This window comes from Phocoena sinus, chromosome 3 (assembly GCF_008692025.1).
Source record: "Phocoena sinus isolate mPhoSin1 chromosome 3, mPhoSin1.pri, whole genome shotgun sequence".
Classification (NCBI taxonomy): Eukaryota; Metazoa; Chordata; class Mammalia; order Artiodactyla; family Phocoenidae; genus Phocoena; species Phocoena sinus.
The window spans coordinates 164,734,631-164,754,788 of NC_045765.1; the positions used below are offsets into that span (position 1 = coordinate 164,734,631).

The window sequence follows — 20,158 nt, forward strand, 5'->3', positions numbered from 1 at the left end:
GGCTTCTGAACAGCTCCCAGGGGAAGTCAGACGCCCGAGCTACCCTTGCCTTCCAAATTCCCAAGCGTCAACACAAAAATCATTTCTCTTTTGGCTTTTGACAGTTGCTTGGAGTTTTTTTTTCTTAATAACCATTACTTCCATTCCCTTGCCCTCCTCCTTTTCCTCCTTCCCTCCCCGCATTAGCTGAAAGTGATGATGAAACACGGTCAGGGCAAAAATCAATTAGTAACTGCTGTTCAAACCAAATCAAGCAACAGTGGCCAACAGTGGATGGACTGTGTTTCGGTTGTGGCTCTTCAAAGTATTTAGCACTGGCTGCAGCCTAATTTACCCAAACCCTGCATGAAGGAACATTCCCTGACAGTTTCCCATTTTAGAGCCATTTTCTCTTCCTACATCCTGTGATGTGTAACTTCAGCTGGGAGGCAAGAGTGGGATTTTAAAATCAGACTGTTTTCCCGTCACTGCACATCCACTCCCTTTCCCTTGCAGTACCTCTGGCCCATTTATGTCACTGAAATCCCTTTAAAAGAAAAGTGAGCCTGCACACATGCTAACTGTCATTCTCTGTCGCTGGTAGAGAAATTTAGGCACTAGAGATGCATTTCGCTGGTGAAGAGGCCTTTTCTATTTGTGTTCCAAAGATACGGCAGCGAAAGCTCTTTTCTTTACAGAGACTGGAATGGCTGTGACATATGGGACAGAAGGAGCTGTGTATTTTAGCAGCGCTCCTCCCAGAATGTAAATCCTTCTTCCATGTAGGCGAGAACGTCTTGTTAGCATCTCCGTGGTACCCAACCCGGTGCCTTGGAAGTAGAAACTGGGGTAGTTGTAAGCTCCTTCAGAGGGAGGAGCTGAAATTCCCTCGTTAATTCTTCTCATTCAGTAGGGGCTTTTATGAATGTAATAATTAATCTCGTGAGCCACCGTCCCCTAAAGAATCCATTTACACAGTCTTTTTGTAAAGTGTACAGACATCTTTACTTTCTGGTTTTTGAACTTTCTGATTTTTTTTTTCTTTTTTGACGGTACCATGCAGCACGTGGGATCTTAGTTCCCCGACCAGAGATCGAACCCACACCCCCTGCACTGAGATCGCACATTCCACTGGACCTCCAGGGAGGTCCCTGAACTTTCTGATTTTTATCCCTAAGTCAGACCTCTGTTTTCGTATGAGGAGCAAATGGCTTCCATGATTCCATCCTCAAACCAGCTAAGAGAGAAATCTTCAAAATAGAATTTAAGCCCTAAGGAGAAGTAAAAGTATTAAAAACCAGTCTAAAGAAAGGCTTTTTTTAAAAAAAAAAAAACCCACACATTGAGCCCATTCCCACAGTTGTGTGATTTTCTTCCTAAGCAGGCATTCCTTACAGTCAGTGGCCAGTGTGTATCTCCTTCCCTGACCGTGACTACATCAAAAACCACTGTGTCCAGATTTCAGCAGACCCTTGGCTTCTAACATGGGAGCGTCTTATTCTCCTCCTTTTTAAAAATGTTTGAGCACCACCTTCTCGGAGAGAGAATACATATTTTCAATTCTAACAATTTTGGATAGTGAATGATATAAACTGTTCACTTATTTGTTTTATTGATATTAGTTGTACAGTCATACATTTAAAGCCAGTCAAGCAAAGTACTGATACATAAAAAGGAAGGAAATGATGCCATTTGCAGCAATATGGATGGACCTAGAGTTTGTCATACTGAGTGAAGTAAGTCAGAGAAAGACCAGTATCATATGATATCGCTTGTACGTGGAATCTTAAAAAATGATACAAATGAACTTATTTACAAAACAGAAATAGACTCACAGACATAGAAAACAAATTTATGGTTACCAAAGGGGGAAGGAGGAGAGGGATAAATTAGGAGTATGGGATTGACAGATTCCAGCTATCAATACTACACGTAAAATAGATAAGCAATAAGGATTTACTATATAACACAGGGAACCATGTTCAACATCTTGTAATAACCTATAATGGAAAATAGTCTGATAAATATACATATATATAACTGAAAAAAATATATATATATATAACTGAAAAACAAAAGTGCTGATAATATGTTAGTGAATGTGGTGATACTTGGGATGACAAGTCAGTCTGTTGGCTTGTTCTGTGATCTACAGCATAATCCTGCCTTACACACTCCTTCTTTGCTGCCAGCCTGGCCCCAAAAGAGCTTCCAGGGCAGGACAGCCAGGGTGTAGCTGGAGGGTCCTCGTAACACTGACACCAAACTTTCTTAGTGCTTACTGTCACTACTATCCTGCTCAGCTTGGGCTGCTGTAACAAAATACCCTAGACCAGGTGGCTTACACAAACAGACATGTCTTTCTCACGGTTCTGGAGGCTGGAGGTCCAAGGGGCCAGCAGATTCGGTGTCTATTGAGAGCCTCTTTCCTGATTCACAGATGGCCATCTTCTTGCTGTGTCCTTACATGGCAGAAAGAGAAAGCTCTGGTCCCTTCATCTCTTTATCAGGATACTAATCCCGTCATAGGGGCCCCACCCTCAAGACCTCATCTAAACCCAATTACCTCCCAAAGCCCTCACCTTTAAATACCATCACATTAAGGGTTAGGCTTTAACATATGAATTTGGGTGGGCTACCCAACATTGTTTTTTTATTTATTTTTGGATGTGTTGGATCTTCGTTGCTGCGCGTGGGCTCTCTCTAGTTGTGGCAAGCAGGGACTACTCTTCATTGCGGTGCGTGGGCTTCTAATTGTGGTGGCTTCTCTTGTTGCGGAGCATGGGCTCTAGGCGTGCAGGCTTCAGTAGTTGTGGCTCGCGGGCTCTAGAGCGTAGCTTCAGTAGTGGGGTGCAGGGACTTAGTTGCTCCGGGGCATGTGGAATCTTCCCGGACAAGGGCTTGAAACTGTGTCTCCTGCATTGGCAGGTGGATTCTTAACCACTGCACCACCAGGGAGGTCCCAATCCAAAGTATTATCTGTTGAAAAAATCTAAAATACTCTGGCATAACCCACTCAATCCTTAACTTCTTAAACTTGAAGTATATTTGTAAATTCTCAATTCCTATAAATAAGACAATGAATAAGAGGAGCTTTAATGCTAGAGATTATCAGGGTTTTTTCCTATTTAATAACATGAATGACCTGCATAAAGTATAATTTGAACACTTAAGTACTAACTTTAAGAACCAAGAACACGGGCTTCCCTGGTGGCGCAGTGGTTGAGAGTCCGCCTGCCGATACAGGGAACACAGGTTCGTGCCCCGGTCCGCGAAGATTCCACATGCCGCGGAGCGGCTGGGCCCGTGAGCCATGGCCACTGAGCCTGTGCATCCGGAGCCTGTACTCTGCAATGGGAGAGGCCACAGCAGTGAGAGGCCCGTGTACTGAAAAGAAAAAAAAAAAAAGAACAGTTAGAACTTTTGCAAGTTTTATTCGTTAAAATATAACAGATAAAATTTTAACTGTGCTTAAAATTAAGGAACATTTATTTAACTCTCAAGCCTAAGGAGTAAAACTATGAGGAAGAAGGGATATTTTCACTCAACATTTCCCCTGTGCTGGAAGAAAACTTTTTAAAACCACAAATGCCTTTCTCCTTTTTCTTTTGCTTTCCCTTTGTCTAATTTCTGTTTGAGTTTTAAACTTAAACCTGATAAATGAAGATATATAAACACACACACACACTTCTCTGTGTGTGTGTGTGTGTGTGTGTGTGTGTGTGTGTGTTTATATGTCCCAACTTGGCAATAATGCAGCCAATATAATCAAAAAATACTCTGCTAGCATTGCCCCTGTTGGTTTCCTGGAAATACTTTGTTGGTTGTGCCTTGTCTCTATTACATAGAAAGTTCTCCCTCCTGACCTGAAAACATTTTGTTTCTTTATATATTATTTTCATATTTCAAGTTCTTAGAAAATTTTTGGTAATATGCCCTTAAGGTACAGTCAAAAACAAATATAGTTTGCATAAGGCTTATTTATAAATTTAAGTTCTGTGTTCTTTGGACTAAATAGCTGTGTGATGAGTGTTTTGACTGTGTTAAAGATTTAGCCACTGCTTGTCTTCAAGCCATGTGGCAGTTTTGAAGAAATTTTAGGATAAATTCATCTTGTATTTAAATTTATAAATGATGTGTTTCCATTTTTTTGGTAAAAGAGTTGCATATCCCTTGATTTCTCGTGGATCCTCACTCTAGAAGAAGGTTGGCATTAAATGTTTTCACGTGCAGAACTGTTTCACAACTTCAGTCTGATCCTGATGTCACCATTGCCCTGTAGTCCTGTTGGTATTGATTGGCTAGGCGACATGACCTCAGGTGTGTTAGCACAACTTTTAAAGAAGACTTCCGGTCTTTTATAGGTGATGAAAATCTATTTTTTAATGGACAGTTGATAGATACTTCTTTCCCTATTAACTCAATAAAAGTTTGAATAAAGTACCCAGATGAAGGCAGGATACACTGACTGGCTTTGAAATAGTTCTTTATCTTCTGTGTCAATGTGCCAGGGTGCCATCAGCGTTGTGAAATAGCAGAGAATCCCCTTTGAACTTCTTTTGTTGCCGTCAAAGGCTATCCATATTCACATCAGTTTCCCTTTTATTTCCTTCAGATTCTCTCTGTAGCCACTAAGAAAGGATTGTAATAAAAGGTATTTAAGAGCTACATAGATCACATGTCAGAACGGAAGAAAATTATCTAATGATTTAGCCATTTATCCTGTTTTATTTGCACAGAAGTTAGAAGAAAAGAACGAGATGAAACCCAGCAAATGATAACACAGCTTTTTTTTTTTGCTCTTTTTACAGTTTGTCTGTCACATGTTGTAATGAGAGTGCAAATAAAACTTCTCTATACCTCACGCCGTTATGTTGGCTCTTACATGAGAGGGAAATTCTATCCATGTTGAGCTCTAAATCTTTATATGAAATCTAAATCTTTATATGAAAATGATAGCTTAAAAGTATTAAGGAGATAACAAAATGAAAAAAATGAAATAATTTTGCATTTCCTGTTGCACTAGCTAGCCGAGAGATTCAATACCCCCAGCTGGTTTCCTTTGAGAAGACAATATCACTCCTGTTTCATCATCAAAGTCACCAAATCTACAAAAGGGCTGTTCTCTTAGCCTAGTGCTCTCTTTCTATCTGGTGCAGTGAGCCAGTCTCAAATAATGAAGCAGGAGCAATGTGACAAGTCTGGTTCACTTTCAATTTTGTTTTGTTATGTATTTAAAAGAGATGGACTGGTTTTATTGATAGGCTGTGTACAGGTGCAAAGTCCGCTTTGAAGGGTTTAGAAGTGGCTTTGGTTGAAAGAACAGGAAGATCCCCACATTGAGTGTCCTTGTTATAAAGTTGAGATAGAGTGACACTCTGAATGAAAACGACCTTTAATGGGATGGCTGTCACCCGTCGATGGGATGTCATTCATCTCTGAGCTTTAGCCTTGAACTGAGTTAAGCTGTGTCATAATTGAGAAAAAGAAGGCATGAATTTTTAATTTTTCTTTTGGAAAATAAGTGATAGAATTCTTGAAATTGTTTGTGACTGTTAAACAGCTTTTCATTATTTCTATCAACACTTCTATTTTTGTTGCGAGGTTATGACGTAAGCTATATTTTCTTCCAGGTAAGTTTTCAGAAGTAGGGAACTTACACAGATTCTGAAATACAATTTTGTTTTCATAGGTATACATACATATATATGGACACAGGTGCACATATATGTATGTACATAAAATATCTGTGAGAAAGCTTAGTATTGATATATATGTCTTTTAGATTATGTTTTAAGCAATCATTAATAAACACCAATAAGCAGTTAAATAACTTAATATTCCCACTCTGATACTATAAAGTAATTCTTTTGTTTTACTATGATTTTTCTCAAAAATGAATATGGGAGTATTTTTTCTACACTTATTACTTTATTTCTACCCTCATTATACTCATTGCCTTTATTTTTAATGAAAGGAAAAGGCTATGTGTGATCAAAGATCAGAATCATTATTGGAACTTTTAATATTTCTAAATTATAAGGATAATAAAACAGAAAATTAAAAAGGTAGAAAAAAATGAAAGACACTTTATTAATAAATTTTTATTATCATTACATTTTTTTACTATGCATTTTATTTGGAATCAAACACAAACCCCCTACTACTTTGCATCCTGCTTTGTTTATTTAACTTCTATCATAAACATTTGTCCAAATTGCTACATGATCTTCATAGCTGTCATTTTTAAGACTCTACCAATATGCCTTTGTGCATATAATCCATAATTTAAAATGTATATGTAATTAATTTTTAATTACATATTCTGTTATTTATTAGATTCAATTCAAAGCAAACATCAGAATTTCTATAAGATCAAAATTTGCTTATAACTCACGTCAATGTATGTAATAAACCGTAACAATTTTCTCTCCTTTGTCCATTCTGTCATTTGTTTGATGCCCATAGATGCAATGACAGAATATGTATTTTACAAGTGATATAGGAATTTATCACAGTTAACACTTGTGTATAAGAAGTGAAGGCATTTGATAGTTACTAACTACTATGCTATGCCTATAGTATGCTTACTGTAAGGTGCCTTGATGTTTAGCTTTCTTCCACCCTGACCGATTAAAATTAACCCATCTCTTCTCCTTCCTTCCTGTAGCAGTGTGCTAGAATTTTTCTCAGAGGGCTTAGCCATTCTACTGCCAGTTACATTCACTTATGTACATGCTCCGACCCCCTCCACCCTCCATCATAAGCTCTCGGTGGGTGGGAATGGCTCTCCCATTTTGGTGGTCCTTGGACTGCTGATGTAGTATCCTACCTACAGTAGATGCTCACCAAATGTCATGACACCCTGCTTTTGTTTTTGTCTTTGATGTTTGCCGAAGGCAATACTGGGAAGTGTAAAGATGTTGAAGATGTTTACTCTCTCATTTCTCTTCCACCAGTGGGATGGAGTAGGACCTCTTCCAGACTGTGCAGAACCACCAAAAGGGATCCAGATGCTGTGGCACCCATCCATAGTCAAACCCTACCTCACACTGCTCTCTGAGTGCTCAAATGCAGACACGCTGGAAGGGGCGGCAGGCGCCCTGCAGAACTTGGCTGCAGGGAGCTGGAAGGTATGATGAGTTTGTTACAATAAGAAAGAAATCTGGAATGATGAGAAGGTCCTTAGGAAATATGAGAAGTCCAATTTTGAGAAGTGCAATTCTAATAAAGTTTCTAAGGATGTTAGAGGAAGACCAGTTCCATTGAACTGTTGGACTTAGAAAGGTATTTCTTTTAAAAATTCTTCTTAAGGGCTCAGGGGTCGTTGAAGATCGCTACAAAATACAGAGGAATAGATGTAAGTATAGTCATTGAAGATGCTATGAATGCTTTCCATTATATTTGTGTAGCTGAGCTACTTCATTTTCAGGGGCAACTGACATGTTGAGACTTTTCAAAGCACTGTCATTGACAGTTAAGGGAGCTGATACCCAAACATGTCATACGAAAACTGCTGTGAATCCTGAAATGTTGTAGCTGGTCCTGTCCCCAAAGGAAAAGAATCTCTTGCATTTTTAAATTACAGGATTACAGAGGAAAATAGTTATCTTTGGCAAAAGGTTACAGTAAAGCAGCTGTATGATTGGGAAAGAGATTAGGAGGGTCTTTTTCTCTGGGTCTTTACAAATACACACTGTTCCAGGTCGGTTCTCACCAAAAATTTTTCATGACCTTCTTTGTGGGTAGAAACGGATTCACAATAGCAAAGAATTCCTGAGTTTGGTCACTAATAGTTACATGGGCTAACTTGCCTTATCGCACAAAAGAGCGTAACCTCTTAGAAGAACTGAGAGCATGTAGGGAAAATATCAAGACGTCCACCTTCAATTCCTCATTCATTTAATATCAATGCCCGGGTGTTGGGATATCCATAAATCAATCTTTTCTTTACCATTCATTTTCTTCAAAGCAATATTAATATAGACACATAGCTACAGATAACTCTCAGAAGCTCAGTACCATGGGTACCACAGGTATTGGCTTCAGTATCGTGTAATAATATATTCCCTGCTTATTATACCTTCCAATACCTGACTCTCGTCACTTCTCTCTCTGCCATCTTCCTTTCCATGGCTACAGTGTCAGCTGCAGCATTTTCTTTCTTGGATGTGACCTCCCAGCTCTTGGGACACAGCCCCTGATGGTACTTCCCAGGAGCTGGCTACTTACTAATGCATGGCAGGCTCACCTCTTCGCTTGAGAGTCTTAGGAATGAACATAATTATCCCTTTCCCTCCCTGCCCATAAGGCATCACTAATGCTGTACCTTAAGAATTCAGTTTGGGATGGACTTGAGGTGAACTTGTCTCTTGCTTTCAACAAGAGAAAAGCTTCAAGTATAGAGTCTCACCAAGAAGAATGACAGAGTATAGCCTTACATAAGTAGGAAAGAGATAGTAATGGAAGTCACTTCCTTGAACTTGCCCTTAGCATTAACTTCCCTCTAAAGTTAGGAGGCTTCAACTCAGATCACAATTCAAACCTAGGCTCTAACTTTTCTAAGCTTTGTGGTCCTGGGAAAATTAAAGCACCTCAGTGTTTCTCAGATGCATCGTCTTTAAGCAGAGGAGATCATGGCGGCTTCACCCCACATCATGCAGATCAGTCGCAACACTAGATGCAAAGATGCAGGATGTCATAAGCTAAGGGTTTGTCACTATATATACCCAAGAGCACTAAGTTGCTGCAAGTCCCCACCCATCTCTGGCTTTGGAAGATGGACTAGAAGGGGATGGGAAGAGAAACACTTAGGTTTTTATAAGAACAAGTTAAAAATGGAGAAATGTCTTTGAGCTCTAGAGGATTTTGAATGTAAGGCTTCCACCTTTGCTTTAAAAGTTAAACTCTATGTCCCATGTGCTGAAAAAGTTAACTGGAAACATGGAAAATTTATAAAGATACAAATAAAACTTCTGGAGTTGAAAACAACATCTGGAATGAAAAATACATGGAATGGAATCAACAGCAGATTAAACATTGCAGAAGAAAAGATTAGTGAACTGAAAGATAGCAACTGGAAACTATACAAAATGAAACACAGAGGAAAAAGAAGAAAAAAAATTGACAGTTCATCAGTGAGCTTCAAGTGGCCTGATGTGTAAATGGAGAACCAAACAAAACAAGAGGGAAAGGAGGAAGAGAACAGAAAAAACTATTTGAAGAAGTAATGTTGAAAACTTTCCAAATTTACTGAAAACTGCAAGCTCACACATCTAAGCAACTCAAGAAACTCTAAGAGAAACATGAAAAGTTATAACAAGTTACATTATAATCAAGTTGCTCAAAATCAGTAGTAAAGAGATAATCTTAAAAGCAGCCAGAGAAAAAAGACATGTTACATACCAGGACTGTACCACATCTCAACACCACACTCAAGGATCAGTGTCACCAATCATTCATTTATTCATGTGAGTCCTTGTTGAGTTACTAAGAATGTCCTCTAGGAGACAATCTGGTCTATAAGGCTTCTAAGGGCAGAAACCCATTCCGTTTATTTCTTTGTACCCCACTGCTCAACCCTATGCTTGGCTGAGCAATAATGCTCAAACACAAGCTTTTAACTGAACTCGTGTCTATGTCCAGATGTCTTTCTTGTGGATAACAGTCTTCTATATTTATAAACATCTATCAGTCACTAAGCAGTTAATAGCACATATTGTGGCCAAGCCATCTTCAAATGGTCACACTTTATGATTCTTTATTTGGTCCTTTGATTCAGATGGGAACATGTAGTCAGTACAATCTAAAATTGATAAAAAGGAGGAGTTTGGGGGGAGCTATTTTCATTCCAGTTTCCAGACTCATCAGTGCTTTTCAGGATGCAGATTTTGATATCACTGCCCAGTTCCACAATTCCTGCTGCAGTACTGGACTTGCTGTTTAAATTGGTAATTAAAGACACAGGCTCTGTATCTCAAGGTAGCCAGGTCAGCTGGGAAAGCTGCTGAGATATGTCTGGGTCTTTAGGTGTTTAGAGTAATAAAACAATAAATTTATAGTTTATACTATTTTATACTAATTTATTTTATACTGATTTATACTATTTTGATATTCAAAAATTCTCTCCTACTTTGGGTTATATAATGAGAATTATGGAAGAAGTCTGATAAAAATTCTCAGTATTTTCTAACAATAACATCTTGCTGGCTGTTTTTAGTGCATAACCCTGAACATTAGTTCGCACAGTTAGCCCCAGTAGGACATTTATCCCCACATATCCAGATGCACTGATTTGGTAAATTTTTCTATTACTAATAGAGACCACTGAGAAAGAGGCAGAATGGTCTGGAACAGCTGAAATCAACATCACAAAAGCTGTTCTGTACTTTAGACAAAGTTTAACAACTATGACTCTCAGATTCCCAGCCCTCATCAGATTTCAAGCAACAAATTAAAAAATACAAGGAGTTACTCTTGTAAGCAGGCACACAGATCTGCCTTAAGAAGGTAGAGTAGACACCCTGACAGCAAAGTGAAAAGATAGAAGAGTTAGAAGAAGTAAATACAAAGATGCAAGAAAGAAAAAAATGTCAGAGGCCATTCAAGGTTTCAGCTGTTTCATTTATTCTAATTGTGGATGGTCATAATGCTGACCTTCCGTTATCAGAGAATGTTTAATTATTACTTTAGATTATTATTACTAATTTTTACTAAAGTTACTTTAGTAACTTTAGAAGACAGAAAGCATTTTAAAAGACTTTTATCCCAATGGTTAAGGTAGAATTTTGAGTCTCAGGATGTCAACCTTACTTATAGGAAACACTGGCTTTCCTGATAACTCTAGACAAATGGAATAGTCCTCAGGCAGGGCAAAGGGCCGTTAGGACATATTTGTGCATAGTTATAAATATACATACTTATATACGAATTTTTTTATCAAAATACAAATACACAAGTATGCCTAAAGGTCAATCATGTTATCATCATCTTTTGTATAATTTATTAATGTACCATATTAAATGGCAAGGGAATATGTGGGAAGGGAAGATAGATAATCTATAGGAATGATTTGAGAAGATTGTCATTAAGCCAAACACTGATAAATAGTTACAGTTTTTTAAAGATCGAGAATAAATTGTACCAGAACCAAACAAAGAAATCCTTACTTTAAAAAAGCTTGATTTAAGTAAAAAAAAAAAAAAACCAAAAACAGCAATTAAAAGATTGACTGAAGACACAGAAACAGCATCAAATTTCATGCAGACAGCATTACCATCTAAAAGCTAGGGTTCTAAGAATGTGTTTTTATAGCAACTGTTGAAATTTAGTGGCCTTTTTTTAAGTGTCCTTAACGTTTATGGCCCAAACAAAAGCAGAAATGTGAAGGTAAAACACCAGAATTTTGCATGGAGAGAGCTTTTTATAGACCTCATCATCTGAAACAATAACTTCTCTTTATGGGACGATCGTGCACACTCTTTTTCCGTGACAAATTGACTAGCAAGCTAGATCTTCATAACGGCCCCAATACTTTTTAAACTTTAAAACACTCATTACTTGGTTTACAAGCATCAGAAAAACATAATGGCAGAAGCAAAGTGAAGTGATTTTATTAGCTAACATGGATTTCAGTTACGTTTTTCTCATTTACAGTAAAACGATTTTGTTTGTCACAGAATATTAAAACAGCCGGTTATAGTAGTTTGAGGAGTTCCAAAATGTGAATGAATGCTCTTTCAACTCCCATTTATGGGTTATTTTTATTGTAACTGAACTCTCTGAAAACTCAGGATTAGAACTGTAGAAATATATGTGTACTTGCTATTAAGTCAAACATTTTAGATATCTTTGTATGGTCAGTTTTCTCCCTAAAATGTGACTATTCTCAGAGAGTGTATTAGTTGCCCGTTTATGTTTAAAGTAAGATGGAATAAAGAGATACTTGGATATTAATCTGTTAATATTTAATGAAGTAACATGATAGCAATGTAGATTTACTGAGAAGGAAACAGAATCTCTGGCCATGTGGCACATATGAATAAAAAATAAGAGAACTGGGAAATTTGAGACTTGTTCCTAAGGACAGGGGCAATGCTTTGAAGGCATTGAATTTAGTTCAGCTTAGCAATTAGTGTATCATTAAGAGTGAACCAGGGCAGATGAGTGGAGTGCAAGAAATAAAAGTAAAAATCGTGGTTTAACATCTAAGGCAAAGGTCTTTGTCATAGTTACCAGTGTGATGTAAAGCATAAGGTTTAAATGCAAAGAAACAGGGTGGTGAAAGATCATGATCAAAATGGGACATGAAGCATCATGCCTATTGGGTTAGAAATGGGGCCAAAATAAACACAGAGGTTATCTGAGGACCCAGCCCAATCAGCAGGCTCCTAGAGACAACACATTGAGTTGGACCTGATGCCCAGCCTGAGGCAGAATGAGGATGGGCCCAACCTCAGGAGGAGATAGAGAGGAGCCAGGGTCACCACAGGTCACTGGTTCTAATCCCACAATATTTAGTGGTTTCTTCTAAGACCCCAGTAAGTAGTACTGGTGCGGAGGGCTGCACCTGTATTAGAAATGCCACATGCATCCAAACTGACTAGAGAGTAAGCCCATTTTTGGATAGTTTGGCTCTACTTTCATCATTGTCATTGAATAGCAAAGTGCTAAGTTACAGAATTACATTCAGAAACTGTAGAAACAGCTACAGCTGAGGGATTTCCACTTCCACCCAGGAGGCCAAGATGGAGCACCAAGTTCCTTTAAGTAGTAATAATAACAACAACAATAGCAGCAAGCCAGAGAAATATATGACACAATGGTTGTTAAAACACTAAGCATTAGTCAATGAAGAAACTGATCTCTGAGAAACAGGAAATAAACAAGGTGAGCCCTATGATTGTCCCAGCTTACTGTCTTGAGAGAGTTTCCAGACCACAGCACAAAGATTAGGAACCCAGGAGGAGCTCAGCAGACTCTCTGAGCTAAGGAGATGGAACTGAGTATCTAGGGAGACCAAGGTGACTAGAGCTTATAGGACAGAGCACCAAAGAGGAGAAAGCCACACATAGAAAGAACCCTAGAAATATGTAGCGGATCTCCCTCAAATATTCAGCAGAGATCTGTCAGTGCATGCATGTGAGAGAAATACCCAACGCTGAAGAAACAACCTTCTGAAATGATTAGACAGAATGAAACTTGGCACTTACACAGGAATGGGCATAATATGCATTTCCAAGTGCCAGATAGGAAAACCTCATAATTCATGGATCACTGGGAAGAATACTCTCAGGTCTTGCCTCAGTGTTGAGGTATAATTAGCCCTGGACTAAATATGCTCTAGTCTTTCCTATCAAATCTTAAAAGTAAGACCCAGAAGAATCAATAGTTTCCAAGTAAATTAACTGCATCCTTGAATAAAGTTTAAAAATACCTATAGGAGTACAAAAATATCCAGCACCCATTGCATTAAAATTAGTAATGTCTGGCATCCAATTGAAAATAACCGTACAAGCAAATAAACAGGAAAATGTGATTCGTAATGTGGAGAAAAATCCACCATTCAGAACCAATTCAGAGCCAACAAAGATGTTAAAAATAGCAGGCAAGCAGTTATTGTAACTCTACTACATGTGTTCAAAAAGTTCATTAGAGTCGTGGAAAATATATAAAAGGCCCAAATAAAATGTCTAGAGTTGAAAATAAACTGTCTGAAATGAAAAAAAAACACACACATGGAATGGGATTAACAGCAGGTTAGACATTGCTTAAGAAAGATTAATGAGTTTAAAGATGGCAGTGGAAACTGTACAAGGCGAAATGCAGAGAGATTAGAAAAAACCCTACAGATCATCAGTGAGCCTCAAGTGGCCTAATATATGTGCCATTAGAATTTCCAGAGGAGAGGAGAGAGAAAGGAGAAAGAAAACAGAAAAAAATATTTGAAGAAATAATGGTTGAAAATCTTCCAAATGGTTCCAAATTTTTCAAATTTAATGAAAACCACTAACTCACATATCCAAGCAGCTCAAGGAACCCCAAGCCCAAGAAACATGATGAAACTATACCAAGGTGCTTCATAAACAAATGGCTCAAAATCAGTAATAAAGAGAAAATCTTAAAAGCAGCCAGAGGGGCTTCCCTGGTGGCGCAGAGGTTGAGAGTCCGCCTGCCGATGCAGGGGAGACGGGTTCGTGCCCTGGTCCGGGAAGATCCCACATGCCGCGGAGCGGCTGGGCCCGTAAGCCATGGCTGCTGAGCCTGCGCGTCCGGAGCCTGTGCTCCGCAACGGGAGAGGCCACAGCAGTGAGAGGCCCGCGTACCGCAAAAAAAAAAAAAAAAAAAAAAAAAAAAAAAAAAAAAAAAAAAAAAAAAACGCAGCCAGAGGACAAAAGACATGTTCCATACAAAAATAAGGATGACAGCTGATTTTTCACCAGCAATAATGTTAGTGAGAAGACAGTGAGCCAGCATCTTTAAACCTCTTGGGCCTAATAACGTATAAAGTTGATTTTGGTTTGGTATTTAGCAGGTACAACCTGTCTCTATAGGAAACTCCCAGGATTCCTAGAGCAGCTGTAAAACTATAAAAGAAATCCTTTCTGAGCCCAGTTTAAGACATGGGCTACCCTGGAAGCCGGCATGGTTAATTACCTGAGCAGTGGGGACACAGAGGAATTCTAATGTGGGAACTTCATTTTAACTGTCCCAGCATGATCAGAGCTGTGGTGGCCCAGGACATGCCACTCAGTATTGTGTTCTTCCGGCACTGAGGGCAAGCAAATATTCATAAGCCCTGCATCAAAAGTTCTGTTCCCACATGCAGAATTGAGGGATGAGTCTGGCTTTAGGAGAGACTCCCAAAGAAATATACGATCTCTCCAAACCCTGATTACACTTTTGTGGAAGTGGTTGGAACTTGCTGACCCTAGCTAATTGCCATGGCTTTGATCCTTTTTATCTAGTGCCTTTCAGTGGAGAATGCTGTTCTTAAGTAATACACACGTGGTACTAGAAATCAACCTGACATTTTCTTTCACCAGTTAAACATTTTTACTCTCCAGCTGTGAGCCAGAAATTAGAAGACAGCTGAATGTAACTTTGTAACTTCCCTCAGGTACCGATAATAAACATGTAAACAAAAAGCCCAGAAAAAAACATGATAGATGCTATAATAGGAGTATATACACAAGGGTGTGTACATACATATATATACACACACATGCACATATATATATATATGCACACACATATACACACACAAGGCACAAGGGTGTCCCAGGGGTCGTTTTTACAAGGAAGAGGTCAGGGATGAGGAGCCCCACTTCCAACATCACTAGTTAAAACCTAGGGCTAGGAGTCAATGATTACAGTTCATTTTAACACACTAGCACATCTCATTAGTTAGAGAAATTCTAGCTGCTGTAACCAAGAGACCCCCAAATATGCAAGGTCTCAAATGAGATAGGAGGTGGAAGCTAGGAGGTGGAAGCTATCTTCTCTGGTGTAACAGGTAAGGGAAGGTGCGTGAGGAGGGAAGCTCCCCTCCATGAATTATTTCACCCAGGCTGACAGCTGTTCTGCCATCTTCAAGGTGTGGTAAAGATGTGATCTTCCAAGGCTACCCTTAGGGTCATCATCCGCTAGCGAGAAGCAGAAAAAGAGTGCAGATCCACAACCAGAAATGTTCTCTTTTGAAAGTCACCTGGAGCCCTCGTTTTGCCTGATGCAAAAAGAAAAAAAGGGGGGAAAAAAATCACATAATCTAGACACTTCTTGCAAACTCAATCAAATTCAGCTATTTCCCAGTCCCTCAAGGTTTAACACTTGGCCACACTTATGCTTGTCTTCCTTCATCTTCTCCTGCCCCCCTGTGGTTGCTGCTAAGCTTGGGGGTCTTACAGGCATTCGTATCCCTGTGGGGGATGGAGATTGGGTATTCATTTCCGTCTGGAATCATTTCTTTCCTATGCTGCCTCTTGCCCAGGACAAGCCTCCTTGTCCTATTGATTTCCCAGCTGGGACAGGGCAATTGGAGATTGGACCGTCTCTGGTCCAAGGTGCTCTCCTGGCCCACACCTGCCTTCCTCACCGTTCAGCTTCCTTGAGATGCAGGCACAGTCCATGCCTGCCATTCTGATGCATCCCAACCGCCTGGCCAACTAACCCTTCTGCAGCCCCGGATCCTTAGCCTTTTTTTCTGGCTAACTTACACAGCCCACCCACTCAAGACCACAGAAACACTCAGGGGCTACCCTGTGCCACACTGGGGCCACAGGAATCCTCTTCTGCCCAGCAAGTCCTGTTGCCATTCCTACTGTGCGGCCCCTGCTCCGTGATGGTTCATGGCGGGACTTCCTGAGTCTTGTGCAACCAGCACTGAGGTCCAGGAAGGGCAGCAGAGCTTCTGTCGACTCTCTGCTCTTCTGTCTCCCAAGGGCTTTTATCACCAGCCTCTCACACACTGAGGAGGACCTGTCCAGGGGCACTTCAGGTGGCAGCCCCCAAAGATACTTTTACATCCCTCACTTCCTCCCCAACCTGGATCCTTTCTCTCCCCTGCTAGGAAGCTCTGTGTGGGATCTGAGGAGGGGTCATAATATTTTCTGTCTATTCTCATTCCCTTTCAAGTCTATCCCATCTTTCACCTGCATCTGTGCTTTCTACCCTTAAACACTGTTTGCTGCTTTGTTATCTGTCCCATCCTGACATCACCTCATTGAACCAAATCATGGTGGAGCCTCTCTCCAGGAAGAGCCATGGGCAAGGAGGAGAAGAAACAGCATTTATTATTTCAAATTGTTGTCCCATCACATGCAAATAGAAGACATCCTCTCCTGACACAAGGCCTTTCTCATTGTCATTCCAATTATACATGACTTCTTTTCTCAGATTTGCTAAATCCTGGCAGGTAGTTCTCAAGAACAGATTGAAACGTCCAGTAGCTCCATTGACAGTACTAGAAGGCTCTTTAACTCGGGAGTTTAGAGGAGTGCCAGATGGGTTATTGAAAGACTAAAATAATAACATGAATTGTTATACCAAAGTGAATTGGTGAATTTGTAAGGGATCAGATCAACAATAAGTGCAGATTGTCTAACTTATCCTGTGTTTCTGAGAAGCATATGAGAGTGGTGGTCAATCACACCAACTCTGGGGCACTGCTCCCTGGGTTCAAGACCTGGCTGAGCATCTACAACATGTGACCTTTTCTCATCTGTCTAATGTGAATAACAGTAGTGCCCACTGCATAGGGTTGAGATGAGGACTAAATGAGTTAGTACAGGTCTAAGTGTTAGGTGTGTCTTAGCTGAGATTATTTTGAGGGATCATAACTTTATGGAGGTCCTCATTGGGAAAGCATCTCACCAGGAACAACTTGGGTCCTGTTTCTGTGCTGTTTTCTCCTGAACCAGAGCTTCCTCCTCCTCCCCCTCCCCTCTTCTTCTCCTCCCCCCTCTTCTCCTCCTCCCCCCACTCCCCTCTTCTCCTCCTCCCCCCTCCCCTCTTCTCCTCCTCCCCCCTCCCCTCTTCTCTTCCTCCCCCCTCCCCTCTTCTCCTCCTGCTCCTCCTCCATCTCTTCTTTCTCATCCTCCCCCTCCCCTTCCTTCTCCTCCTTTTGAATCATCAAGGATCCTCTCTTCAGCTCATGGACCATCCTTCTTAAAGCCATCCTGGTCTACCGGCTTTGTCCCTTCCCTCCTCATTGGTGGGCTTAGTGCATGACTCTCTCTTTCTGTTTGCAAAAAGTCAAGTTCTGTCCAAAGATTTCCACCTCAACCACGATGAGTTAAGGTACACTTATCTCTCTTGTTCATCTATTTTCATGCCAGTGATACTTCTTTTGTTTCAATTAAAAAGCTCTTGGCAACTCATACACATCGCTGACCCCAGGGGCTGCAGTGCTGTCCAAAGTAACTCACTTCTCTTTTGGAAAAACTCTGTATGAGCCTCGCACTTCTGTGTTGAGTGCACTTGGGAAATATTCCTCATCTCCCCAGTACTGTATCATGTCTTTCTCTCTTTCCACCTCTGTGCTGTCTTTACTCCTTCTTGTTGGGGTACACATAGGTTCACATGTGGGTTATACATGACCTATTCCAAGACTGCTCATGTGCTACTTAAAAAGCATCACTATCCTTGCATGTTAAGCAAACTTTGGAAACTTGCATCATCTTTTGAATGAAATGTTAATAATTCATTCTGAATTGTCATATACTGAGCTAATACTGGGGATTTTCCGTATACACACAAACACACACACAACTAAAAGTTTCAAAATAAAGGTTATTTTCTGTATATTGATAACACAAGATCAAACCCATTGTCTGATTTTCCCTTTTCACTTAGAACCTATCACTGTTGACCGTTTTCTCATACCAAAAAGATGTATCTACAACTCATACACATTTTTTGCCATGCATAGCCATTTTTGGTTACTCTCAAATCAGTCTTCAGCAAAGCTGAAGGACTCTCATTATTTTCCAAACACCAAACCAACTTTCCATCCAACATGAAGGGATATAATAGCTAGACTTCTAAGGAGGAAAAAGTTAAGCTATAGCCTACATTTCTTGGTTCATTTCAGATATAGTCAGGTTCTCCCCTCTCAATGTTTGGAAGGATGGAGGGGAGGGGAAGGCAGTTTCTGGGAGACCGAGCCCAGAGGTATAGGCAAGAGAGAATGAGATAATGGCAGAGGAGAGAGTATTGTCAGCATCACAGAGCAGATAGAGGAAAAAGACTGGGGGCCAAGGGCACAGGTGACACCTGTGGGCAGGTTGTTTAAAATCTTTGTGTATAGATTTTCTCATCTATAAAACAAGAACAGTAATGTCACTCTCCCAGGAGTTTGGGGGATTAGAAGAGATCACTAATGCACAAGCCAGCATCTGGGGTCTGGGAAGAGGTGGCTCTGGGAAAGAGGTCATCTTTGGGCCCATGCTTCAGCCTGCCCGAGTTCCCAAAACATCCCGTCTGGTCTCTCAAAAGGTCCAGAATATCTCCCCAGTGTTCAAATATATTGTTGATGTTTACCTTACAATATGGAAATGTTGACACCCCCCACCCCCCGCTCTGATTTCCATTTTCTTCCATTAGTTTCTTTTCCATTAGCTTCCCCCCTTAGTCTTAAGGAAGAACCCAACAATGAATGGGCTGCAGAAGCCCAGGTGTCTAGTCTTTTCTGGGCCCTGGAGACCAAAAGGTTCACAAGCAGGGGAGGAAGTAGATGAAAATCACGTCTCATCATATGTCAAATTGCAAATGACATTTCCTGTGGACATGACAGAGGTTTTGAACCGTCTTCATGAAACGCCTTCCCTTGGAAGGGATATCCCATCCTCACAGCCAAATTTCAATAAGCAGCTGCCAAACCTGAAGCTTTTTCCATGTCTAAGACTTTCTGACCATCCATTTCTTTGCTCCCTGAGGTTGAGACTATGAAATAGTTAACTGCAATCAAGAGATGCTCTCCTGAGTTCCATGAGTGTCCCCACCCCCTCAGGCTTCATAGAGCTTGAGGCACAGAGTAGGGGCAGGAGAAAAGCACTCGGTCTGAGTTAATGGTGATAAGAAACTATGTGAATGTGACTTCTCTAACGTAGGACGGGATGAAGTTGTGTGTTTTTTTAATCTCATATTTCATGCAGGGCTGGGCTGAGGATGTGGCAGGCATGGCATATGCCCTACGTTCACTGCCAGAGGGGGCTCCCTGCCTGCCACAGGTGAGAGCCAGCTCTGGGGTGCCTGCCCCAAAGGGGAAAGGGGGTGGAGGGACCTGGTGGGGAGGGGTGGGAGCTTTGTCCACCTTTGCTGGTTCCCAGGAGGACTCTGCCACAGAATCCAGAACCTCATGTTATGAATTTAATTCTCTTAGATCATAACTGAAATTTCAGCAGAGTAAACCCTTATATTGGTTGATTTTTATGGTGCATGCTCTTCTCTGGAACACTGTCCAGGAGTATAAAGTGTACATACGCAAATGTCTGGAAAACCTGAGCCTACCTGTATTCCGTTAAATGAATCTGAATACTTTATGGTCCTGATACTGCAAGTACGTTTCTATAAAGAGCCTTAGGTGTGTTCCACTAAGGCCAACGACTGCCAACCCAAAACAAATTGTATGCTTACTTTATAAATTTGACATTGAATTATGGCCCTAGGTATAATATTATAT

General features: G+C 40.4%; 1 protein-coding gene across 2 annotated transcripts in view; it reads left to right on the top strand.

Moving 5' to 3' along the window:
• Positions 1-20,158, top strand: part of CTNND2 (catenin delta 2) — a 944,584-nt gene that overhangs the window by 817,473 nt on the left and 106,953 nt on the right. For both annotated transcript variants that reach the window (XM_032628308.1, XM_032628309.1), the window contains 2 exons: positions 6,939-7,112; positions 19,632-19,706. In XM_032628308.1, coding sequence (XP_032484199.1) covers positions 6,939-7,112; positions 19,632-19,706 — 249 coding nt within the window. The remainder of the gene's footprint in view (positions 1-6,938; positions 7,113-19,631; positions 19,707-20,158) is intronic.